Here is a 27,998-nt window from a genome sequence, read left to right as displayed (position 1 = left end):
GAAATTGTTTACGATGAGTGTGATGAGACATAGGAACAGATTGCCCAGAGAAGTGGTGGATGCTCCATCACTGGAAGTGTTCAAAGTCAGGTTGGACAAGGACTTTGAGCAACCTGATCTCATTAAAGATGTCCCTTTCCAGGGCAGGGGATTTACACTAGATGACCTTTAAAGGTCCCTTCCAACCCAAACTACTCTGTGATTCTATGACTATGAAGATTGTTCAAGTCACATACAGAATGATTGAGGTTGAAAGTGACCTCTGGAGGTCATCTGGCCCAACCCTCCTGCTCAATCAGGGACACCTACAGCCAGTTGCCCAGGACCAAGTCCAGACAACTTTTTATTATCTGCACAACTTCCCTGGGCAACCTGTGCTTGCACTCAGTCACCCTCACAGTAAAAAAGGTATTTCGTGATGCTCAAGAGGAAATCTCTGAAGTGTCAGTTTGTGCCCATTGCCTCTGGTCCTGTCACTGTGAACCACTGAAAGGAGCCTGGCTCCATCCTATTTGCACCCTCCCTTCAGGTATTTACATACATTAATGAGATCGCACCACTCAGCCTTCTCCTCTCCAGGCAGAGAGATCTCAGCTCTCTTACCCTTTCTTCATAGGAGAGATGCTCCAGTTCCTTCACCATCTTCAGGGTCCTTCACTGGACTCCGTCAAGTCTGTCCTTGTTTCTCTTGTACTGAGGAGCCCTATAACTGGACAGAGTACCACAGGTGTGGTCTCACCAGTGCTGAACAGAGCAGAAGGATCACCTCCTTTGCCCTGCTGGCAATATTTTGCCCGATGAAGACCAGGATGCTATTAGCCATCTTTGCTGCAAGAGCACATTGCTGAATCATATTCAGCCTTGCCCATCAGGACACCCAGGACCTTTTCCAGAAAGCTGCTTCCTAGATAGGTAGCCCACACCATGCATTGGTGTATGGAGTTGTTCCTCCCCAGGTATGGGACTTTGCATTTCCCTTTGTTGAACCTCATAATGTTCCTGTCAGCCCACTTCTCCAGCCTTCAAGGTATCTCTGGGTGGCAAAGCACAACCCTTTCGCATATCAGCCACTCCTCCTAGTTTTGTGTCTTCAGCAAACTTGCTGAGGGTACAGCCTGCCCCATCAACCAGGACATTAATGATGATGTAAAACAGGACTGGACCCAGTACTGACCTCTGAGGTACACCACAAGTCACTGGCCTCCAATAAGACTTTGCATTGCTGATCATCACCCTCTGGGGTTGGTCATTCAGTCAGTTTTCAACCCACCTCATTGTCTGCTCATTAAGCCTGGACATCACCAGGTAGACAACATCCACTACTCTCCACTTGTCAAACAGGTCAGTGACTTCATCATCTAAGTGTATCAACTTCATCAAGCAAAACTTTCCCTTGGTGATGCCATATAGACTACTCCTGATTATTTGCTTGTCCTTAATGTGACTGGAAACAATTTTCTGGAATAGCTGCTCAATCATTTTCCCAGACGCTGAGGTGAGGCTGCCTGGTCTTAGTTCCCACGGTCCTCCTTCTTGCCCTTCCTGAAGACAGGAGTCACGTCTGCTTTCCTCCAGATTTTGGGCACTTCTACCAATGGCCGTGATCAATCAAAGGTTATTGAAAGTGGCCTTGCAATATCTGACAGCTCCCTTGGCACTCATGGGTACATCTCATCAGGGCCCATCAACTTATTCACATCCAGTTTGCTTATGATCCTCTGACCTGATCCTCTTCCAACAAGGCTACATCCTCCTTGATCCAGCCTTTCCCCCTGGTCTCTGGGACCTGCCATTCCCAAAGGCACCCTCCCTTCAGGTATTTACATACATTAATGAGATCGCACCACTATTTTGCTATTAAAGTCTGAGGCAAAGCAGCATTCAATGCCTCAGCCTTTTCTGTGTTCCATGTAACCACATCCCCAGTCTTCCTTTTGTCATATCTGTACTTTTAGAAGCCCTTCCTGCTGTCCTTGATGTCCCTGGCCAGATTCAATTCCGTTTGGGCTTTAGCTTTTCTAACTTCATCCCTGGATGCCTGGACAATATTTCTGTAGTAAACATGTATCAGTCCTTGTTTCCACACTCTGTATGCATTCTTTTTGTGTTTAAATATTGCTAGGAGCTCCTTGTTCAACCACACAGGCCCTCTGACATTTTTGCCTGACTTATTATTCATCGGGATGGACGGCTCTTCAGCTTGAACGAGGTGATCCCTGAACACTAACCAGTTTTCTTGGGCTTCTCTTCCCACCAGGGCCTTACCCACAGGATTCCTCCAAGCAGATCTTTGAAGAGGGCAGTCTGCTCTCTTGAAATTGTTCCAAAAAACTTTCTAGCTGGGACAGGAGCTTCACCTCAACACACACACACATTAAAAAAACATTAAAGAACCAAAATCTCTTTTTTTTCCAAGATGCTGTGCACCAAAAGGACCAGAAAGCACATCAAGTAAGAAGACAGAAACAGTATGGATTTTGACTCACATGTTCCCATTAGGTAGTTTGTCAGAACTAAAGCTTTCATACAGTAAAAAAACAAAACAAAACATAATTCTGCTTTTTAATTCTAAGAATAAAAACAGCTAAACACACTCTTCTATGCACTGATGGACCAGCTGAACTGAAAAAAAAAAAAATACAGATCTACTCCAAGATCAGTAGGAGAAACAATTTTTTGGTCAGATCAATCACCTGAGGGCATGTCCTTTCTGTACTTAAGAGATGAGCACAGCTCACTAAGATGGTGCTTTAAAAATATTAATGGTGAGTCACTTCCATGTACAATTCAGAATCACCTTTCAAACTTTTAAGCTTCCACTACTAGGAAAAACAAAATGATGGAGGATAACGTATTTAGTCTACAAACCTGGGTGTTTCAGCCATGCAAGATAAATCACAGCCTTCTTAATTTTAAGCATTTAGCATATTTTGAATCTGATACACTGCAAAGACAAATCAGTAGCATAGATTTGAATCAGACACATGGAGAAGTTCAGGAAACAAAACTAAAGCATTGGACTTGCATGCTACTTCTGTACTTCAAAACTAATGCAAATGATGCTTTCACTTCAACTTTTAATCTGATTTTCAGAAACTTCTATATATGTCATTTTTTTTTCACATGAAAGGTAATGCTAAAAATTTCTGTTCCTGTATTTCTGTTCCTGTAAGGAGCTCTGGGGATTATAAATGTAAAGACATAACTACTCCTTTCTGCTTGTAAGCTTACTTAGGAGCTATTTAAAAACTTTAGTTCATACAATTTAATTTCAGTCTTTTATAAATATTTATTTTGTCTTATCTTCCCAGCACGTTGAAATGCAATCATAATTTGATTTTGCAATACCATTTTTATCTGCCATTACTGTAGAATTTAGCTAAAAAATTAGATATGCGACATGAGAACAGCTAACTATGAAGAACATATAAGGTCCAACCCCTTCAAAAATAGAGAGACATAAACAGAAGAAATAAAACTTTAGCGTAGCTGTAAATAACATATGCTAGTGGGAAAACTTTAGTATTACCCTCAATGCTGTATGAGGATTTATTATTTCCATTTACAGATCTAGCTAGCAGTAATGTTAAAAAAATATTTCATGTGCTACTTTCAATTCATCTCCCCTTTCTTCTTCATATAAAATGTGACAGAGGTAGCTGATTGTAATAACAGATTAGTAGCAGCTCAGTGCTTTGTTTCAGTTATGCTGCTGCTTTCCACTGAACTAGAAAAAGTAGCCCCAATTTTGAATTATATCTGTTACTTGAGACAATAACACTTCACATGTCCAGATGTGTGGCTTTCCTACTTCATAATTTCAATGTCTGCAAATGCTCCCATTTTTCTACTGAAAACTATTACCATCGAAATTAAAAAAATAAGTTTAGCAAAATATAAATTGTTTAGCAAGTTCAACTTCATACAAACTAACACGATACAAACAATCTTTCATTGCACAAGGTGAAAGACCAAATTCTATAGGCTTCCTTTGAACAACAGGGTATCAGACGAAGCAGGAATACCAATGAATGCTCTCCTCCACTCTGCATCTTAGTGAATGGTTAATCTAAGTTATACAGATGTTCAGCTCTAATTTTTTTTTTTCTGCTTTTAATCTAGCGTACCTAGCTGAAACCGTAATTTCAAGTATCAGGAATCTGTGTTTTATCTGTAGCATTTTACATGCTACCAGATTACATCCTCGGTTCCCTTATGTCTGTTTTTTTTCAAACCCAGTCCTGATCTGACTTATGCCAATGAGAATTTTGACTTTGTGTTTAATAGTGGCTTAACTCTGCTGTGCAGAAATGGCCTCGAGGAAGAATTAAATACCACTGTTTCTGCCCATCTATAAGCCTTCCACCAGTGTAGCTTCAGGGCAACCTTGAAGTATGTTAATCTGTATATTGAAGAGAAGAAACTGTGCTCAATAAGGCAAATTCCAAATATTCTATCTTTCTGGCACTGATATATCATATGAAAGATGTCAGGCAGATGAGATCACATAGTACATGGAGACAACAGGAACTCAGGCCACTGCCTGAGCCCCACTCACTTTCAGTCTGCCAGAAAAGAAACTGTAGTCAAACAGAATCAGACCTTCAAAGATTCAAAGACCAGGACTGTTTGACGTGTATATGGCAAGAGTTTACAAAAGCAAAGACAGAAACAAAACAAAACAAAAAATCAGGTAAGTATTACAAGATTTATCATTCAAATTTTTCATGAAAATACAAGCCACAAGTATTTTCAATGAAACTAATAAATTGGCATCTCTAATCAGTGTAAGAGACAGTGGCTCTTAGGATATGGTTTGAGAGGCGGTGGTCCTTAACACACAACGTAAGAGTGGAAGGCTGAGATATTGTGAATTATTATCTCAAAACTTGCTTGCTAAAATAATATGCTTAGGGTCTACTTGTTACAGAAAAGTGCTTACTCATGCTGCTTGCTCAGTTGGGCCTGCTGTAAAGGCTTAAATACAGGGAGTTAAAGTGCAAAATGCATGATCACTGTGAATTGCTAAAATCCAAAGCATGCTTGTAGCTTATGCAAGCTCAAAGTGAAGCTCCAGCGGTATCAGCCACCAACATCTGCAATCAGGCCTGCAGTGTGCTCAGGCAACGCCGGCCACTAACTGCCATAAAATAACCAAGTTATGACTTGGGAGTGTGGCCATCCACCACCAGGACCAAAACCTGTCACCTGGGACCAGCAGACCTGAGACCCAAGCGCTCCCGGCACCTACTGGGACCTGGACTCTGCTACTGGAACCTGGACTCTGATACAGGCACGACCCGAGACCTGCATATTGCCAGCACTACCAGGACCAAGACCTACAAACTGCCAACACTACTGGGACCTGAAACCTGAAAGCTGCCTGACGGAAGACAGCATTTGGATCCCTGGTGATGACTATCTCTTGCTTACCTTTTCACATACTTGCTTAGCTTTGCTCCTAATTTCTCCCCCCTTTTCTCTGTCACTCTAGCTTTAGGTATATAAGTAAGATTGTTTAGCAGCATCTGACCTCATTTGTCTCTTAATCTCTCTCTTGGGATCATTTTGAGCCTTCCTGAGTCCAAAACTGGACTGGGTACCCACAGTCTTACTGGTCTTCATTTCAGCAAACATATGTGCACACTTGCTTTCCTCTGGTAAATCACAAATGTCCTTGGGCCTAAAGAGCTGCGACAGAAACATCTGTGTTCTGTGCCCTCTCATGCCTTGTGCAGCTTCTCTTGTAAGAAAAAAAATACATATAGAGAGGCAATGAAGAATCAGTCTTCATCTATCTATAATGTGCCCCATGTCAGAGATCAGCTGTGAAAAATAAAGCAGCCGTTTAATTTGCTATTACAATACCTGTATACCTATTATCCGTTTCAGAAGTCTTTTATCCTCTGCCCAACCTTCAATTTACTTTTAAGTGAAACCGCTATCTCTCAGATGTGGCCTCACCTGAGGACCTCACTGATTCTTTCACAAGGACGAAAAAATCATAGAAATAAGTCCTTCAAATAACAGTACCCACTGATGTGAACAACACTTGTATACACAAACCAATAGCTGCTGCAATGATGTATTTAAAGAGACAAGTTCCAAACATTTTCCTTAACCTTTCAAAAATCTCAACAGCATGAAATTTTATGCAATGGTAAAATATAATTTATACCTTGCCTAACAGATTACCTGACTGCACATTCACTAAGACACAAATTAATACAGGGACTTATATATGGCAGTGCTGTCTGTCCTCAGGCCCACATCTAAAGTGTGGGATTAAGGTGCAGAATGGAATAAAAAAATTCAAACTAGGATTTCCAGTTCCCAAATACCAAAGAACGCACCTGGGCACACACTTATACCCAGCTCCCAGGCCACCTCACCTGTCCACAGGCTTGTCCAGCTGGCTCTTCACTGGTCACACACTCACCCATAACTGGTCCAGCCACTGCACCATAGATGCACAGGCCCCTGTGACCCGCGGTCCCACACCAGGTGCTGGTGCTTGGTTTCACTTGCTCCAGTCCCTCCAGCCACCAGCTCTCAGCACACAGGCCCTCTGGCCCACAGTCCCAGCCAAGCCACCAGCACCCATACCTTCGCTTGCTCCAGTCGCTGGCACCATAGACACACAGTCCTGACTTTGCCTGCTGGAACTCGAGCCCACTTATGCACACAAACACATGCACACAGAGCAGGTGCCCTTCAGCCAGGAAAAGAGTTAGAAGTGGAATTTAATAAAATAGGACAGAGTATGCTGGTCAGGAGCAGGGCATGTCCAGATAATCTATTTACATACACCCAGTCCTTTTTCTCCCCTTACCACTTCCCCATAAATCCTGCGCAATCCCAAAATGTTACTCCCCTGCAGCCTATAATGTGTCCCATACCCCAGGCAGCATCTCTCCTCAGTCCAAAAGGGGATCTGGTTTTCATTTACCTTGGAGAGTCCCACGGCTGGACAGGGGCACTGAGGCTCTCCTGCCACAGGCTGTCCTTCCCTCTGAGTCTTTAATTCAGGTTCCCATTTGCCTTCGGGACTCTTTGCTCCCCTGGCCTTGTAGAGATGGACCCCGATGGCTCCCATGGTGGGCCTGGGAGCAGCTGGGCAGGGTGTGATTTGGGATCCCCCATCTGCTGTTGACTGAGTTCTTTCATAGGTCTTCAGATGAGCTTTGACTACACAACCTAATGGTTCATGCCTAAATTTTTTATAGCAGTCATAGCAAACTGAACCAAATCCCAGACAGCCCAGTGTCATGTACCCAAGAGTGGCAAAAAATGGTTACTGAAGTAAAAGTGCAAGAACTAGTTGAGCATCTAAGGGCTTATTCCATATTTTTGGTCTTTCTTGTTACTCTTCTCTGGAATTTTCCTACTTCTACTACACCTTTCTGAAATGGAAAGAGAGCAGCAGCATGCAACATTCAAAATGGATCATGGCATAATTTATATAGTATCATAATATCTTCAATTTTTTCCACTGTTGGTTTTTCAAAAATCTTTAACTTTCAGTTTATAGTTTTGATTCCTCCAGAGAAGTTGGCTGATACTTTCACTTTTGTCATTTGGTTCAGTGTCCAGGGTGAAGGCATCAGGGCCCTGAGGACAAGAGTATGCCTTAGCAGCCCTGACATGCCTCACCTGGGGTCTCTAGCCTCACCTCCTGCCCATCGGCACAGAAGTTCCATTTCAGGCTAACTAGGGCCATCAGTCCTTCTGCAAGATATGCCCATCTCTGGCCCTTCCTCCTGGATGGATATCTCATCTATGCTGTAGGTAGCTCATCTCCTGGGTGGACCCTTGTAACTTGTCTCTGGCCTTGTCTTGTAGCTGGACCTGGGACCCCTTACTGAGGCCTCATCTCCAGCCCGGTCTCTCGTCCTTCCTCCTTTTGGATAAAATTGAACAGAACAGAATAGACTATTTCAGGTGGAAGGGACCTACAACCATCATTTATCCCAACTGCCTCACCAATTCAGGGCTGACCAACAGTTGAAGCATGTTACTAAGAGCATTGTCCAAATGCCTCTTAAACACTGACAGGCTTGGGGCACTGACCCCCTCTCTTGGAAGCTTCTTCCAGTGTTTGACCAACATCTAGGTAAGGAGATGCTTTCTCATGTCCAATCTAAACCTCCCCTGGTGCAGCTTTAAGGCATTCCCACACGTCCGACCACTGGATCCCAGGGAGCAGAGCCCCACTACAGTGGGACAATCAGCTTTTTTGACTGACTGGTTATGCTGTGTTTGATGCACCCCAGGATGCAGTTTACTCTCTTGGCTGCCAGGAAACACTGCTGAATCCCTTTGAGCTGCTGTTGACCAGCACCCCCAGACCTCTTTCTGATCTCCAGCCACTCCTCTCCCAGTTTATACTTGTGCCCAGCATTACTCCATCTCCGGTACAGAATCCGGCATTTTGACTTGTTAAATTTCACCCCATTAATCATAGCCCAATCCCCCAACCTACCTAGACCCTCTGCCAGGCATCTTGTCCCTTGAGAGAGTCAATCAGTACCGCCCAGTTCGGTGTCATCAGCAGACTTGCTAATGGTGCATTCAACTCCTGCATCCAGATCATTGACAACTATACTGAACAGAACTGGCCCTGGAATTGAACCCTGAGGAACACCACTGGTGACTGGTCACCAGCCAGATGTAGCCCCTTTCACTCCAGCCCTTTGAGCCCTGCCTATCAGCCAGTTCATCCAGCGCAATGTGAACCCGCTCATCCCACATTTGCGCCTGGCTGCCCCGGACCCTGGCCTGGAGTTGTTGAGGACCCTGCATCCAGCTCTACCTGCCCTGTGCGCCTGCTTCCCTCAAAGAGGTAACGCCCTGTGATGGGGTCACCCTGGGCCCCTGGCTCCCCATCCTCTGTGAGCAGCCAGCCCTCACCAAGCCAGACAGCAGGAGACTGTGCTAAGTTCATTTCTTCCTGATTTATAAGAAATGTCCTTAGACTTTGGTCTAGTTAACAAAAGCATAAAGCAAAATTTCAACAACACAAACAAATTAAGATCACCTATCAAAATTATTGGGTGGATCCTCCTGTAGATGTGGCGGTACAAATACAACTGTATTAACCTAAACCTTGCATTGATATTTTCTAAACCGTTCATGCAAAGTCATCTTCAACCATTGTTTCTATTACAGACCATTTTCATTAGGGTTTACACCAAAATATTTAAGGCCACAACTTTACATGAACCAAAATGAAAACACAGAAGAAAATATTAAGATGGCTGTCATCATTTGTAGGTTCCTAGTCATCAAAATCCAAAGATCATTAGTAACAGAACAGTAAAAGATCAGTAGTTTTGAAAATACAGACTATTTATTCCTTGGATTAAATCTGCATCTCAAGTATGGAACGCCTTTTCTCTTTTTACAGCAGTGTCTCCTCAAATGGATAGAAAAACTACTAGACAAACACAAGCTGTAAAAACAAATGAGCCACAGGAATCCTTGTGTCTACACCACACTTGCGAGTTATGACTGCCTTCTTGTGGCTTCACAGACTTCACTCTTACCACTTCTAAAACTGATCTTATCTGAGGTCTTATTCTACCTAGCAGAAGTTTCTATCAATCCTTGAAAGAATCCAGATGAAATTAACATCACTTCACTAAGCAACAGAAGGAATTAAATACACTAACACTAACTTGAGGATATTAAAATGAAATACGGAATTTCACACTAAGGGATATACTTTGGGCCAAATCCTGGACACATTTCTTGGGGTTAAGTAATCCAGTTGAACTGAACAGAAACTAATCTAATAGAATTAATATGGAAAAAAAAAGATGTCTTGTTGACTGTTTGTTTGTAGGCTCTATTTCGAAAACTCCACCCTTCCAAAATGCTAACGTGCCTATTTTGTTATATATAAAGTAGATTTGCTATACAAATGAAATAGTGAGACAATAAAAGTATATGCTGGCTCAAAGATGTGACAGAAATGTATTTCACTGGGAAATTAAGACTGAAAAGAAGAAAATATATTCTAAAAATGTAATATTTACTTGTGCAAAATACAATATAAAGTAGACATACTTGACCTGGTTTAGTGCACCTGAGAAAACACAACTGATTTACCAAACAACAGTAATATTCCAGGTTTCAGAAATGCATGCACACTGCTTTTAATGCTGATTTGACTTTATAACAGAAAACTATAGTCCATATTACTATTCTGCATAATTACAAGATTATTGGTTAGTCGGGCGATTCCCAACAGCATATGATGCGGTACATTTACCACAGGCTGCATTTGCCTGCACTCGTCTGCACTGTCTACTAGCTGATCATTCCAGAATGAGCTACAGACACCCCAGGGTGTCTCGGCATTAGGAAGTCATGTGAACCACAGGAACACATCTGTTGAGTAAAACAGCTGTTGTTGATGGACTTGATGTCTGCATTACACATATGGCAACTCCTCCTTTCCCTTTTCCTTCAACTACTTCTAGCCTGGTCCCACGGACACTATGCCTGTTAATCACTACAGCGCATTAGGTCCCCCTTCCTGTTACATTCATCCAGAAGAAATCCACTGCATGAACTCTCAGACTGGTCCATGATGTGAAACAAAAGATGATCATGATGCTCAGGATACTCACTCCAAAAATAAATTCTGATCCACATTAAAACACTAATGTGTAGATGCACCTCAGACACTTCTAACATCTCCCACAAACACACAAGAGTAGCAATTTAGTGCTTCCTACTACACTAGATTTTCCTCAGAAGCCACACTATTTCATGACCATTCAGGGCAGCATTCCTTTCTGGATTTACAAAATGCTTAGGTTTCTGGTGTCTCATTTCCTTAAGAAACTAAGCATTAAAAAAAAAAAAAAAAAAAAAAAATCATCTAAAATTTTCCATTTTAAATAGTCTAACTATAAACTATTTGAACAAAGGATAATTCATGCAGGTTGCATTGTCATGGAGTCATTTCTGGCTACAAAACTGCTAAATGCACTGTACTACATACCAGCCATGTGATGTTTTACTCTATTTTCTCTTATTCTGTTCTAGTATGTATGGGAGGGACATCATTATATACTACACTTGTATCTTTGGCAAGAGTATATATACACACCTGCCCTTAAAAACTGACAGCTCTTCAGGACTCATGTTATTATGACTCAATATCAAGCACCATCAAAATATATGCTCATGCTCTTGTACTTAATATACTAATTATTTCCAATATAATTGCGTGAAATTCACGTGATAAATTTCAGGAATGTATTTCTTTCTCTTTGGCATGTGTTATTAGGTTACAAGATACTAAATATTTCGAGCAGTAGTAGCAACCATATCCACCACAAGCTGATGGCTAAACATATTTTCATTTCCCTTTAAAAGAAAAACAAATAAATTAATAAATTCCATGCAGTACCTTTCTCAACAGAAAATACTTGTGACAAATATCAACTATCTTATTCCAATTATTTCTCTTTTTGACCTGTGAAAAGCAACAAGCCTGACAAACATCACTGTCAATATATATATACTTTGTTTCACTATCCCAAGTTCTTTTAATATTGTAAAAGCATGCAGAAAAGTGTCATCCTGGCAGTAAAAAACAGTACAAATAATGATCCTACAGATGAAATATACAGTCTAAAATTTGATTATAATTCTACTTTGGTAGTTCCACAGACCGATTCATATTTATACATAATGTTTTCTATAAAAACATCCTATTTTAGAATTATTGACATGCATAGCAAAGCTTGCAAAAGTAACAAGTGTCAAAATCGACACAGTTAATTCTAACAGTTGTTAACTCTAACAGTTGTTTAACACAGATTTGGGGGATTTTTTTCCTTTTTCCACAGAAGACCTGGCTCAGTGAGTGAAGTGCATCTCATCAGACCTGGGATTACCTAGGAAAATTTACAAAAGGGTTCTGTGGTCATTCAGGAATTCAAGAACTGTCCAAATTAAAATGAGCGCCAGACTCATAAATAAAACATCCTACCTTTAAACTGAACAAAATGACCACAGTACTGCTAAAATACACTCAGAAATCACTAATTCAAAGAAACATATGTCAGCCACACCAAAAAAAAAAAAAAAAAAAATGCTTTCACCACAACAGTTAAAGCAGCACTTCAGGGAGAAGTCTTAATTCCCAGACATATTTTAATTGCTACAGTATTTCCATATATCTGCCTTTATTGTGGACATTACAAAAAGACAGATGAAATGTAATGTGTACAGTTTAATTAGCCCACAACTTTATTGTCTCATCTCTACAGCACAACCCAACAACAAATCACAGGGTGCAAGCCAACACTCCTCTCTATTGCTTCTGTCGGTTAGGCCTTCAGCCTGTTCCTTCCCAGCCCACTAAGCCAATATTAAAGACCAGCGAATGCCAGTTGTGTACTGGTCAGACACCACATATCACATCACGTAACGTATGCCCTCCTAATTGCATCATGTACCAAAGAGGAATTCGTGATCCCCTTCCCCTAACCAGCTCAGTGCTGCTCTCTTACCCCAGCCCCCAGACCTGTAAACCCTGTTCATATTTGTCTGCTGACCACATTTTTATTCCTATCCTTTTTTAAGGAACTGCAACAGCTCCTGGAACAGCAAAGGTTGCAATGACATTGTGTTGACAATGGATGAAAAACAGGCATCAAATGAGGGAGCACACAGAAGGGTAGGTGGGTCTTTCCACTTGAAATTTAACATGCCTGCTAACCTGACCCTAGCTGGGATCCTTACACTCTGCAACAAAGACAGTATATTCCTAAGGGAAGAGCCAGCCTTTTAATGCAGGTTACAGCAGATACAATGTACTTCTTCCAGTTTTCTTAGGAGCTTTTTCCAGTCTGTTAAGAACCATATGCCACAAGAAACATGTCTAACAGGGTAAAATTGCTGCAGTTCAGTCTTCTAGACAACCCTGCAACCAACCTAGGACTGTGAAAGGACAGATGAGAGGGAATGAAATCAACATGAAATTATATTATTTGAGAAAGATATAACACACTGAAACTACTTATACAGTCTGAGCTACAGGGATGTTAACTGGATCTTTCTACAGTAACAATCCTCAGTGGAAGATTTACATTGCCTCATCACATTGTCATAAAACCCTCCACAAACATAAAAGCCTTTCATGTGCCAGCTTTCTAGAATACAGTCTGATAACTGGCTAATGAAGACATACTATAAAAAGAAAATAAATCTGTTCAAGGTAGGACTGAAGCATTTGTGATTAACACATCTGGTTACCAGAAATATAGCTGTTATGCAGAGCCATCATTTCCTAACAGGTCCATCACGTTTCAAACACTTCTGGCATCATGTGAAAGAGTTAAAAATTAAGACAGGTTAATTTGCACTGAAGTTATTGGAAGGCTAGTAATATAAGCGGTGTCAAAGCTCAGCCTAAATCCCTACCCAAGCCACAGTATTTTAAAGCCTCTAGTTAATGTAAGCAACTGGATATGGAAATTTCACATAATTCCACTGCAAGGATCACAGGAGATCTGAAGCTTAGAATTTGCTTTTATATATTTGATCTAAATTAACAGACACAAAAGAAAAACATAATGTATACCCTCAAGCTCATAAAATATGGACAACTGAGGTTAATACCAGCTGTCAACATCTTGAATTACCAGGAGGCTCTTTATATTAAAATTTTGTTCCTCTTTCTTAAATCATCTGGGTTTTTTTCAGAACTGACAAACATTTTAGTTGTTCCATCTTCTAAAAGTCTCAGATTTTGGTGACATGCTCCAGGAATTCTATCCCATTTATAGTGTTTGCTTCCATTTTACCTGCCTTCTCACCTGTGTAAAGCAATTAAGAAAAACAGTGAAGTGAAGTCGGTTGTGGTACTACAAATATGTTGATAATATTCAAGTTTCTTTTTCATTGGACTGAGGAGCTCTGCTCGATTTGCTTTCTCAGTGGGAAGGTCATGGATGAGAACAAGTTGACTGAGGCTCGATCTATACCAGATGGATCTACTAGGTATGAGTAAGCATCTTAGGGGCATGAAAATTTGACATCTGCTCATATTATGAAGAGAATAAGACATGTCTGTTGATGAAACTAACAGGGATGCTCTGGAATCAATAAGGGCACATGGATACTTAGAGCAACAATCAGTAACTAGGTAATATCTCATTTAAAAAAGAAAAAAAATCTATACACTGTCTTTAGTGGTACTCAGCTCTGGGTATATCAAAAAATTGCTTCTTACTTTTCCTTACCATCTGAAGGAATCTCTTCTAAAAAATCTTAATTTGAAGTCAAGGTATTTTGCATCTGGCAAATAACTGGAAATTCAGCCTTTCACCTAATGGCATAAACCACTCTGAATTTTAAAGTATAATGTCAAGATGTAGTAAGACAATATTTGACAAAATCAAGTTGTCTTCAAACAGTATATTGGGAATTTTCTTGTTTTTATCTATAAATTCTGAACAGACACTTCCTGTACATTTGCGCTGGCCTAGGCTTATTCCCATTGAAACGACTGGAGACATTACTACCAACTGTATGGATAGAAGACTCGGGCCAGCAGTGAGAGCTCCAGAAAAAATCCTGTATTAAACTATTAATCATTTAAATGGAAGGACTGATAAGTATCAGTCAGAAGGAGAAAAGATGTCCATCTAAAGAAAAAAAAAAAACATAAGCTTACACACTACATTAACATGTAAAGCTTTTTAGTCTTTAAGATTATTTGTAAGTCATACTTTCCATCCCAAAACAAAGGCAGCCAGTATAGTCTCTAGGAACCTTTAAATCTTCATTCCTTACTACAATTTGAAAAATGGCTGAGGTTTGGTTTAACTTTCAAGATTAGTCCACACTGCTGCTCTTTTTTTCTACTTAGGAAAAGGAAGGTTTTGAACACCGGAAGAAGTCTTGAAATAATTATCATTTGCTGTTAAACATTTAATTGCCCCTGAAATTACAGTTCTGGTGTTTTCCAGTGCTCAAATGTACATGTGTGGTTCTATAATTAAACAAAATATTTCACAAGATGAGCTAATATGCTCATGCATGCCCAGTGTCGAATGCATTCCTCCTCAGCTTAGTCAATGAGGATCCATTGGATGGAATATGCATTAAACTTACCAAAAGCCTACTGTTTTTCACACCATTAATTCTATTTTTTAACTCAAAGAAAAACCAACAATAAGCTGCTAGCTGCAGAAAAAAATCTACATCCTATTTATTCTGACAAACATGTCCCATACCTGCTGGTACGTACTACAGGAAGTGACACACACCTCATTAATGGGACGATTTTTGCCTCTTTGTGTCAGCTCGTCTAACCCCAAATGTTCCTTCTGCCTACTGCACCTTCCAGACTGACCAGTGCTTCGCTAATTCATGATGTCTCAGTTCATAGTTGCATAGAAAGAAATCTCAAAACAGAATAAAGCCTCGAGCTCTCATAGTTCCAGTTCCCTTCCCAAAACTGCTAGATACGAATCAAACGTCAATATATTATACACTCTTTGTGATTAAGAAAAATGGTGGCAAATAATAATGTGATTCATTATTGTCTAGTTGTAGTTACACAAGTAGTACGATTTCATTGTTTTCAAAGTAACTATAACCATCAATCTAATTACAAAAAAAATAAAAAAAATAAAAAAACCCACCACCACCCAAAAAGCACAAATTATGAAAAAAAAAAAAAAGCCACCAAAACACTAACAGCCACTGTATTAAGACACATTATTATCTCCCCTTCCTCAGCTTTCAACTATTTGCTGCCTCACATATCAGTTCATCCATGTATCAAATTCCAGCAAAACCCGAAGTCTTACAGAAAGTAGGGTTAAGAAATGAATTTATGGTGTTGAGGTCCAAAAATGCCCTGAGGCCTGACTGGAATGTTCCAGTAGTACAAAGAAAACAGTAACAGTTAAAAAACATTATCAATGAACCACAAATGATGTATAGCCCCAGAACCATGGCCTAAATAACAAGATGAGAAATCATGTTCATGTATGTGAACATGGGGCAGACCTGCTAGAAAGCAGCACTGCAGAGAAGGACTTGGGAGTTCTGGTCAACAACAGGTTGATCATGAGTCAACAATGTGCCCTTGTGGCCAAGAAGGCTAATGGTATCCTGGCATGCATTAGGAAGAGTGTGACCAGCAGGTCAAGAGAGGTTACCCTCCCCCTCTACTCTGCCCTGGTGAGGCTGCATCTGGAACATTGTGTCCAGGTCTGGGCTCCCCAGCTCAACAAGGACAAGGAACTACTGGAAGGAATCCAGCAGCAGAATATGAAGAAGATTAGGGGCCGAGAGCACCTTTCTTATGAGGAGAGACAGAGAGCTGGGTCTGTTCAGCCTGGAGAAGAGAAAGCTGAGAGGGGATCTTACCAATGTTTATAAATATCTCAGGGGTGGGTGTCAAGAGGATGGGACCAGACCTTTCAGTGGTGCCCAATGATAGAATGAGGGGCAATGGGCACAGGCTGAAGGAGGTTCCACGATGTTATATATATATATATATATATATATATATACATGGAGGTTCCATGTAAATATGAGGAGAAACTTCTTTACTTTGAAGGTGCCAGAGCACTGGAACAGGCTGTGCAGAGAGGTTGTGGAGTCTCCTTCTCTGGAAACATTCAAGACCCACCTAGACACATTCCTGTGCAGTCTGTTCTAGGTGTACCTGCTTTATCAGGTGAGTTGGACTAGATGATCCCCAGAGGTCCCTTCCAACCCCAACTATTCTGTGATTCTGTGAACCAGGATTATTTGTGGGGTTTTCAGTGATTTTTTTTGGGGGATTGCTTTTTTTGTTTGGGTTTAACATAAATTAATGTGAAGATAGCTCCCCCAAAGAGTAATCCAATTTTAAAAAAAAAAAAAAAAAAGTAAAGCATAATATACTTCTCAATGCTTACAAGAATGGCAAAAAAGTTTGAACTATATTTGCATTAGATTAAATGAGAACATTATTCTCATCCAGTCTTCACCATCAACCTCAGTCTCTGACTCTCTGGACAGAAGACATTTGTCCTGAAGCAATCTTACTATTTCCCTCATATTATCTTATTAAAGGCTCCATGGCAACTGGATTGCAACCCCCAAAGGCAGAAAAAGCATAAAGTCTTCACTACCTTGGAGAGGTTTGCAGTTTGAGTTGTGACCACTTGAGAAATTACAGTGGTAGCAGTTTGTCAAACATCTGACTTGAACGATAACATCCTTGTAGTAGACGGTCCCTCACATAGTGCCTGGGGAAGCCACTTCACATTCTCTACTGTATGGGAATAAAACATATGTACAGCTTTTCTCTCATCATGTGGTCAGACTTTGTATGTGTAGTACAGTAAATCCAGCACTTCTGAAAACGCACAGAGTACGTGCATAAGATCCAAAGCTTTTCCTGAAGAATTGGGAATACATAAGAAAATCACAGCATTGACTCAAGAGAGCAGGCTGCCATCACGAGAACATATTTCTGGTTGAAAACTCTCCAGAGAGCAAGTTCATAATATTTGGAGAGCAGGTATTGTTCATAAAACCAAAGCAGCCTGCTCCTTTGTCCCACTTCTCACAATCCATCAATGTGGTTAAAATATTTAAGAAAGAGAGAAATGAGGGGCAAGCTGCCACCACGAGGACACACTCAGCCCATAAACTGCCTCCAGACTCCAATGTTACTTTTAGGAAAGAAATTAATGAAAACAAACTGAAAGGAAGCCAGCAACAGGTCAATAGCATTCCCTAGATAGGCTGCACACTTGAGCACCCCGGTCAAAAACAAACATAATATTTATTTGCCTGCATTGGTATGTATGACAGGACCATGACATAGCTAAAACTTTGGGCGAATTTTGCTGGAGGTTTCACCTGTGACTGGACTTGACAATGAAGACAAAAAGATTTTCAAACCACATTTTTATTAAACTTCAAACAAGAATAATTAACCTTTTTAAACCAGGTAAAACTCCACGCAGCTGAGAAAGAACAGAAGTCAAAAATATTTACAAACAACTCTTCCCATGCCCATTGTGTCTCCTCTCTGTTTCCAGCCTTAGTTTCAATGAATTGTGTCACAGTAAAATATACAGTCCCCTCTACTCCTAGACAATTACTCTTCCCAGGATTGTCCTCCATGGTGCGTGCCTGCTGGATGTCACCTATTTCTAGCTTTCTCCCTTCTAAGACTCTCTGCCTCTTTTGCTTCTCCTGCAAGTTCTGGAGCCCTGCCTTCCTCAGGAATCTCAGCTGCATCCAGGGGAGTCACTCCTTTTGCAAGCTTGAGTCAAGTTTTAAAGGACCATGATGTAACAAAACAACCAAGGAAGAAAAAAAAAAAAAGGAAAACATTAAGTACCCATAAAGGTATAATAAGCCATAGGGGGCATTTTTTTTGGTGAAAGATGCATGTATTTTCCTGTATTATGTTTTCCATACATTAATATTTTTACATAATTTTGATGTTTTACCTCTTTGACATCATAGAAAGACATTGGTGAAAATATCATCCAAGGAAGTCAAATGAAATTTGATACAAACTTTGTGAGAGGTTGTTCCCCAAATCTGGAAATATTTTATGTCCTTTTTGGAGGATAAAAATTAATGTGTGGTTCTTTTCAATCAGTGATGAAAGGAACAATACTCCATAGTCACGTCTAAAGGGTCCACTTACCTTTCAACACCCCCAGTTCTCCATCTTCATGTCCTGTGATCTCTTGGACATTAAAAGACTAAAAAAGGGATACAACTAGAGTTGGGATACCAAGCTCACAGCACTCCTCTTCTTTGCTGAAAAAGGCTGCATGGGCCCAGTGTTCATACATGGACCTGATCCAGCTGAAATCAACAGAAGGCTTTTCATGGACTTCAAAGGTTTCTGAAATATAAGGCCTTATAAGGCTCAGCTGTGGGAAAGGTCGAAAAATGAAGATTCTTGGTGTAAACTCCTAAGCAAGTGCTTTTTTTGGTGCAAGATTTGCATTTGCTAGGCACTAATTACTTAATACCATTATGAATGTGTCTTTCTTTTCTATCATTCCTGATACTCAGTCATGAACTGTAATTTTGATCTTTAAAATACTGATACTAAATAACAGTACATCCTTTTTCTGTTTATAGAAATTGGATACGTACTCAAATACAGATGATCACAGAAAGCAAAAATTCACACAGAATAGCCAATGGAGATGTAGACCAGCCTCTGAATAATCATCCCCATTTGCAGACGCACATAAATTCAGCACTCACTTTTAAGATGTTTGCCCATTGCAAAATGACAAATGTTCAGCATCTGGGAAATCAGTCTGCCTTTCAAGCTGTCTCAGAAATGTATTGGGCTTGTTTACTTTATAGGACACTTAATAAACCAAACACATTTATGGAGCACTAGTTAACACAGAGACAACCCGTATGCAGACAATGAAAAATGTTTTAATAATAATTTCAATATGAACACCACCTAGCTTATACCCTTTCACTCTGTGGTAAGTGGATAAATGTTTGAGTGGAAAAGTATTTACATTTTAGAACTCAGAGCGTTTTTCTTTCAAAAGGTTTCTAATGCTTTTGAAAAACAAGCTTTCTTCCCCCTTCCTGACACACCCCCATGACATTAAAACTATGCTTTGCTAATGCTTCCTACACATAAAATATCTGCCTCAAAACATATTAACAACATTCCTATTGGTTTTATTGCATTTTGTATCAGTCACAATTACCAAATTAAAAGTAATTTTAATTTCATGAAGAAGAGCAAGATGGAATAATCTTTTTTTTCTATTATGTAAGCACTGACAAGTAAAATGTGAGAAAAGCACCTTGGCAACTCATTGTTCAAGAAAATTGTTCACCATTCATTTACATTTTAATACAGCTCATTTCATTTGTATTTAAAACTTACGCTAAAGGCACAACCAAACAGGCACAGCTTGGGAAAGCAACGGTTAAGGTTAAGGTCCCAAATCTGAGAGATCAAAACTGCTAGAAAATAATGACAAGGCTCCATAGCCCTTGCACTCATATCAGCTATGCAAGCCCTCATTGATGCCAAAGAGATTTCAATTTGACCATAAGAAAACGAACATAAGTTCCACTGAAATCAGAGAGGTTCACACCAGACCTGGATACAACTGCAAAGACTCACTGTGGCTCAGTTCCACAATACCATGAATAATGCAGGTTGTTTCACTAGATACAGCCATCATTATTCAAAACAAACCTCTCATCTTTAAAGCTTTTACATAAGATCATGTTAGAAGATCGAAGCACCTCTTGTTCACAATAGCAGATCTTATTATTAAAAACACACCAAATGCCAGAATAATTATCCAGATCATATGCCATATGAACAATAAAAACCAGAAGAATAATTGGGAATTTTAACACATTATGAAAAAAAAATCATAAAGTAATGACAAATGTTTAAATTTGTCTGTGGAAAGAAACTGACAGCAGTGTGCTTCATGAGACATATGAAAGTCAGAATTATTTAACACAAGGACTATTTTTGGAAAGGAGAAGAGTACTGAAATGGCAACACAAGCAGATGGCACACATTTCCTAAGTAGTAACATACAGAAAAGATTGTGAACATGTCCCAAAAGATCTAAGCAAACCTGGTGCCTGGGCAGCCTACCCATTGGAACTGAAACATTCTGGAATAACACACTACATATCTAGTACATGTAATTACAGAAGTACTACATATCTTTCAAAAAGTAATTTATGGTTTCAGAATTATCCAAGACAGTTACATTAAAGGTTTCTTCATGATGTCCACCTTCTTTACAGCAGAGCACAAAGAGGCAAATGCACCCGAGACTTTCAGCCTGGCCTACCACTTTTCCATCTGGAACTGATTCCAGATTTTTTCAGGTGCAGTCCCTTTGGAGTTACAAGCAATTTGAAGGCAGATGTGCTGGCACGTAGACAACTAGCTGCCTGACCTGTAGGTAAAATCTAGTATTGGGTATCCACGGGTAATCATTTGCACACTATTTGCTTGCAGATATAAAATCTGAGAACCTCTTGTTATTTATTTAAAAGAATTGCCTGTTTTCTGTCAAAAACTTCAATTGTCCTTACAGGCAACAGTCCATCTATAACAGTGAAAACAACCTCCTATCACCATATAGTTATCAGTCAATCAACATACCAAACTTTTAAGGCCTTTTTGTTCCCTCTTACAGCTATTAAACATTATGCAACATATAGATCTATTAGCTTGAAAGAACATTTTTCCATCGTTTCAAAACTAATTTTGAGTTAGCCTTAGCTGATCTAGCTTAGCACTAATTCCTAAATACTAATTTTTGTTACAGTACTATTAGATTTATACTAAATCACACTTAGGGGGCGAATCTTTCAATACTTTCCCTTCATATATTACAAAACTGGCTTACCATTTGAGGGATGTTTATACTGTATCAAAAAGTCCAACTGGAACTCATCCACTGTCCAGATAAGTTAGCCTAAATATGAATACAGAATACCTGTGTGACTAAGCTCATCTACACTGTTGCTGGTATGTCTTTAAACAGTACCCATCTGAACAAGCTTAAAGTAGGATCTTGGGAACCTATTCAAACAGCAGTCACAAAACTGGTTCACACTACATGTATAAATCCCAATGTAGAATAAAAGAATAAAGAAATTAATTTGCTAAAATTTGATTTACTATTGAAGACTACCCCAACAGGAAAAAAAAAAAATATATATATATACAAAAAAAGAAACCCCCCCCCTAAAAAAAAAACAACAACAAAACCAAAACAACACATAGTGAGATGCACCAATATCTAAAAATATGGAAAAAAATTATTTGATTTGGCATCAGCATTTTGGATTTAATGCATTGACAACCGTCAATGGTCACATATAAACTAAGGTAAGAAAATGTAAATAGTGAAAACAAATTTAGAAGTGAGTATCAATATTTAGCACACATTTTATATGCAAAATGTAACTACTCCTATTCTCTGTTCTTGTCACTCCTCCATATGTGGAGTGCTGGGTCAATGTTAATGAGACATGGACTTAGTGGAGTAAGTCCAGCAAAGAGCCACTAAGATTAAGGGATTGTAGCATCTCTCACACAAGAAAGGGCTGAGAGAACTGGGATTGTTCGGTGTGGAATGGAAAAGGCTCAGGCAGTTCTCAACAATGTTCATAAATGTCTGATGGGAGGGAGTAAAGAAGATGGAGCCATATGCTTCTCAGTGGTATCCAATAACAGAACAAGAAGTAATGGGCAAAAAACAAAACACAGGAAATTCCACCTGAACATAAGAAACCACTGTGACGGTGGTTAAGCACTAGAAAAGGTTGCCAAGAGGTGCCATCCAGCCTCAAGTACTCTGTGACTCTGTGATCACATGGCTCCATGCAGCAAACAAGGCCAATCAGTCTAGCTGCTAAGTACTCCTAAAGCCCTTGCTGCTGCCATTCTTCCAGCCTCCAGCATGTTCTACCACCCTTTCAGCTTCTGACCCAGTAAACAAGATCGACATCATCTCTACTTTAGCTAACTTGTTAAGTTCGATGTATTAAGCAGGAAGTCATTTGAGAGGTCTGTAACAGATGGCAACTAACCCAAGAGAACCATGAGTTCTCAGGTCCAAGCAAACACTGCTCTCCATAACATTTTTTATGCTGTACCTGTAGCCTATGTGCTTACACTGATGCTTAAGCCCTTATTCACAAAGGAAACTTTTAATCATGCTGTTTTCTGAACATGGCTCAGATGGCTGGCAATTAAGGTTAAAATCCAAACTACGTTTTCACTCAACTTGGAAATGTAACACTAGAGGTCACTGCCATGCCTGCTCCCCCCAAAATGGAAGGAGTTCATCCACAACTAATATGACAGATGGGAAAGGCTAGCCCCTTAGACAGCAATGCAAGGAAATTAGTCTCACCCCAGTAAAACAGGTAGAATATACAGAAAAGCCCTAGCTGAACTTATCTGAGTATCCAAGCCTCTTTTCCGGCTAGCTATACAAGGTCCCTATCCTTTTCAGGGATACAAAAACTTGTGCAGTAACTGTGACCTCATCTTCATGAGTGTTTTACCTACTGTACTAGGTTACTATAAAAACAAATTCACAAGTAAACTTTGGATACATCAAACTAGAATTCCTATCTTTTTCCTGTTCCATCAGCTAAAACGCTGAGAAGGCACCTGCCTCAGTAAGAAAATGTTGAGGAAAAGAACATATCCAAAGACATCACCCATCCATAAAACCTCACTCCCAAGAACAGCACACCCTCTTCCACACAGGATTCAGAGTCTTGATGTTTCCTGCGGAGACAGGCACCTTACCCCTTCCTATCATTCCAAACTAGAGGAAAAATTGTCCTTCCCATTTTATAAGGGCAGCTTACTAACACACAGGCATGGTCTTTCAGATAACAGCCAAATGGGTACAACATTGATTACGATCCAGAACAGTCAGGTTCAAATCTATGTCTTCTCCACTGCAGGCTGGCCATTGACTGCCATGGTCTTGGTTGTTGGAAAAACACTCTCACCACCCTTCCCTGTCCAGGTGTTTTACAGAGAATTTTGCCAGAAACAAAGCACAGCAGTAGTAACTCTACTTGACAATGCATCACCAAGGAGCATAGACAGCTTCCAGTGAAAGAATCAATTACTAGCTCCTACATTTACACAACAGTCATTGTAAAAGACCCATCTCAATGCCCCAAATAGCCTGAACGTTAAGGCTAGAGAGGTGTGTTCTCCTTGCCCTACTCTTTCTGGTCACGAGTCAATGAATGCTTCATTCAGTGCTGTTCAGTGGCACAGGTTCCACAGTTGGGATGAAAACGCATCCTCTCATCTGCAAAAGTCCAAAGCAAGCTAAAGCTCAAGGCTGCACATGCTCCAGGAAGACAAAAGAGGTGTGTTGGAGTCCCTTCATTCATAGATTGCACATCATTGTCTACGGTGGACGAGTATCATTAACATGCTGTTTTAGAAAAGAAGAAACCACTATGACCCACTCTGTTTACATTTTCTGTTTGTTTGCTTTTCTATGAAAGGACTTTGTGCTAGCATGCTTTGTGTGAAACTTCTTAGTCCGTAGATAGGTCATATTTAGACATAAAACGTATCAGGCTATAAGATCTATGTTGTGCAATATCTCAGATATCAAGCCCAAATGCCCTTTGGTGTAACCTCTGTGTAGAATTCCCCAACACTTCCAAAACTGGAATACTCCTGGCCATGAGAATTTTATAGCAAAAAGTAGGCATCTGCACCTATTCAACAGGTATTCTGAAGATCACAGGCTTTTGATTTAGGTGACTAATTCTTCTAGCTCACATCAACAGCCCATATGGAAAAAAAAATCTTTGGCCTGTGCCTCAGTTAAAATAATTTCCTACTGAGAATACATCTCTAAAATAGACTTAGACCTGCTTCCCAAAAGTTAAGTAACAAATAGATTAAAATAAATAAGTAAATAAAATGCCGCACCTCTCTTAACGCTTTCACAAATTGGAACGGTAAAGAAAAGTAGGTGAAAATTTTCTGTGGAGGAAAATGAATGAAAATTTCTCACGAATACTTTGGAAATTTGAAAAAAAATCAGTTGGCATTCAAACAAGGGAATCAGCAGGTATAGAAGTAATCCTGATTTCACGTTCATACTACTTGGCCCTCATTCCACGTAAAAGGTTAAGTGATGTGGTTTTCGTACTGTGAACTACACAAAATGAACTCGCTGAAGTGTCAGGGAGTCCACCTCCTATGAAGCATCCATGCTATCTCCATGACCCTCATCACTGAGGTTGTGTCTAGACCAGAGCTGGGAAATGGGTGGGTCAATCTTCTTTCAATTCTTGTCCTAATCGGGAGACACTAGAGTTCCTTCCTGCTCCCGTTGGGACGAGCTAGTGTTTAGTTGGCTTCAAAGGTTGAATCAGATTACAAGATAAGTGGGCATCTCTGAAATGAAAAGAACTTCAGAAACTGCTACCAGTTGAGATGAAAGGGGGAGACAAAGGAGGGGGGTGTATTTAAAAAGAGGGAGAAGAGAGGAGGATGAAAGGAGCATCGAATCCTTATGGCCCAGACCTGCATGTCCTAAAGTCCACTGTTTCTCCTGTGAGAAGATTGGATGCTTGCTCTGTTCTAAAACTCTCCTTCTTTCCTTCATTAAAAGACAATAAAACGCTTAACTTTTATAAACAGGAACACTTTATCTTCCAAGCATTACAGTCGTTTCATGTCTAGTAGGAGTTTAATTTCTGGTCATTCAGATAAATTACCGTATGCTTTAGCAGGTTGGGGTTAAAACTCTGAGATTTTCAACTGATTTAAAAAAAAAAAAAAATAAAAACACCAGCCAGTTATCAAGTGCTAACTGAGTAATTTGCAGCTTATTTCACCCAAGCTAATTAAAATGTAATCACTATTGTTTGGCAATGTGTATTCTGTCAGCAGTTTTACGTCGGAAACCTTGCCAAGAAAACACACACACAAAAAAAAAAAGCTTTTCACCAGAAATTGGCTTGATCTAAACTGCCTCTTTAGCCACTGAAACTGTAAAACAACTAAGTTACAACCGCCTGACAACGCAATAAAAAATACTAATCCCTCTCCAAGATAATGAAGTGTTTTAATGGGTTCCCTCCTTTCAAGCCGCCCCGTGAAGCGCAGGCCGCGCTGACAGCGCCCGCCCCGCCGCCCCGGCCCCAACACAGCGGCGGGAGAAGCCTCGCGGGGGGCGGCCCCGCCCGCCCCACGCGGGCAGCGCAGCCCCTCGCGGCGCGTCCCCGGGGTCTTTAACCCAAAGCTGGTTACAGGCGCCGAACACTTTCTGCTACCGTTGAAACGAAGGCATTAAGCTTTCCCTTCCACACTGATTTTCTTTTCTATTTTTTTTTAATCGGGTTATCCTTAAATATCTCTCAAACGTGCCTTTTGCGCCGACAGCTTAGCCCTGAACGCTGCTTGACCCAAAACATTTGCCCGGGCGGTTCCAGTTTCTAACTGACAGGACAACGCAGGGCAAGAGAGCGGCGCTGGGTCCCCTGCGCGCTGCAGGGACGCGCCATCCCGAAAGGTGGAGGTGGCTCCCTTCCCACCGGGCTAGCCAGACCTTTCCGAAAAGGGCTTAAGGGCCAGGGACGGAGAAGGGCTCGCAGTCCAGGAGGATTTACAACGTTTCTTCGGGGTCGACTCAGTTTAATACTTGCACAACGTAGAACAGGTGGGGAAGGGAGAAGGGAAAGGTACGTGTATAACTGGAAGAGGGGAAAGGACGGGCAAGTATCCGCTGCTGTAACACCGCCTCCCGCATTGCTTCCAGCACAGTCGCCCTCGGGGCTCACCTTCATTTCATTTTATACCTCAAGCGATTCCTGTCAGTTCATCCCCATTTACCCCCACTTCACCCCTACTTCCCCGTTCCCATTAGCCAGAGGTGTGCTTCTGTTTCAGGAAAAAATAAAAATAAAAGTAAAATATATAAATAAATAAAAAGCCAGCCGTTTACCATCACCCTCGTCTTCTAGGAGGTCGGCACCAAATATTACATGTTCTCGACCATCGCTCTTACAAAAACCATCTCAAACTTTCCCAGCAGGCTGGAGAAGGGAAGCCGCGCGGAATCTCCCCGACACCTCCCTCCGCTCGGAAGCACAAGCGTATCCCTGGCCCCGGAGCACCGTGCTGCGCCGGTCCCACCCTCCCCACGTCTCTGGACATCACTGGAGGCAACGCAGAGCACCTGCGAGGAGCCGGGGCAGAGCGCTGCCCACGCCTCGCCCCTCCGCGGGCTCAGCCCCGCTGCCCAGCCGGCCGGCGAGCAGCTGACAAGCGTGTGTCGGGGCGCGGCGTGCCGGGAGCCCCACGATCCGCAGCCTCCTCCCGCCGACCGGCCACGCGAGCAGCCCGGCCGGCACCCACCGGCACCCGCGGGTCTCGGCGCTGCCGCGGGGCTGTGCCCACCTGCCCGCCGCCTCCCTGTGCTGGCGGCAGCACCCCCAACGCGCCCGCCAGCCCTTGGGGAAACGACCCCCAAACTTTGCCAAGAGGCTCTCCAGCCCCGCCGTCCTTCCCGCCCCTACATCGCGTCCGCCGCGCCGGTGGCGGGGGAAACCCACCCGCCGGGCGGGCCGGGCAACAGCGGCGGGGGTGGCCTGCGCGGCGCCATGCCCCTACCTGGAAGTGCTTGAAGAAGGCGGAGATGCGGGTGATCTGGAGACTCAGGCACCTGGAGGTGCATCTGGCGGTGGAGAAAGCGTCGTCCTGCCTGCGGACGGCGGCGCCAGTCCCCGGCCCGGCGGGGCTGCCGCAGGCGGCCGTTACCCAGAGGAGCAAGGCAAGGGACGCGCCGGGCGCCCTCCGCACCATCGCTCTGCGGGAGAGGAGGGCAGAGGGGCGGCCGGGCGCTGCGAGGGGCGGCAGGCGCCGGAGTGAGCTCCCGCTCGGCGGGCTGGTGCCGGGCTGCGCTGGGGGCAGACACCTCCGCGCCGCACAAACTACACAAGAAAAGTTCAATCATTCAACTCTCCTCACCCCCTCCCGCCCGCTCCGGCCCACAGCCCTCCCCCGCCCGGCAGCGGGCGGGCCGAGCCTGACAGCGGCCGCGCCATTGGCTGCGCCGAGCGCCAGTGGCGGGGCGGGCGGGCCGTGGTGGCCGCGGGCAGGTCGGACCGCCGGGCCCGCCGCTGGGCAGTCGCCGGACGCCGCCACCTGTGGGGCATCTGGGCGGGTAGCGGCGCGCCGATCCCGCAGCCCTGTCCTCATACTGGGGCGGGCGGGGTGGGGGTCTCGTAGCGCTGGGGGTGCGCGGCCGGACCCCCACCTGTCCGGCCGTTGGGCACCGGCCGTTGGTTGGTGCGTGGCCCGGCCCGCTATCTGCGCTGGGCCGGCGCGGCGGCCTGGGGCAGCTCGGGCACCCTGCGCTGGTGGAGGGGAGCAGCATGGCCCGTCAGTGGCTTTGTATGTCAGCAACCCTGCTAAGCCT

At 42.2% G+C, this 27,998-nt stretch overlaps 1 protein-coding gene across 4 annotated transcripts in view; it reads right to left on the bottom strand.

Moving 5' to 3' along the window:
- ANOS1 (anosmin 1) overlaps nucleotides 1-27,532 on the bottom strand; it is a 143,284-nt gene extending 115,752 nt beyond the window's left edge. For 2 of the 4 annotated variants that reach the window (XM_065073718.1, XM_065073727.1), the window contains exon 1: nucleotides 27,191-27,532. In XM_065073718.1, the coding sequence (XP_064929790.1) occupies nucleotides 27,191-27,382 (192 nt within the window). In that variant the 5' untranslated portion in view covers nucleotides 27,383-27,532. Of the gene's footprint in view, nucleotides 1-26,522; nucleotides 26,552-27,190 lie in introns of those variants that run through there. The other 2 variants (XM_065073742.1, XM_065073735.1) reach the window with 2 other exon arrangements.
- Nucleotides 27,533-27,998: the final 466 nt, after the last annotated feature.

The sequence above is a fragment of the Columba livia genome, chromosome 1, assembly GCF_036013475.1.
Source record: "Columba livia isolate bColLiv1 breed racing homer chromosome 1, bColLiv1.pat.W.v2, whole genome shotgun sequence".
Taxonomy (NCBI): Eukaryota; Metazoa; Chordata; class Aves; order Columbiformes; family Columbidae; genus Columba; species Columba livia.
Note: the sequence above shows the minus strand (reverse complement) of the source record. Positions and strands in the feature narration are given on the sequence as shown.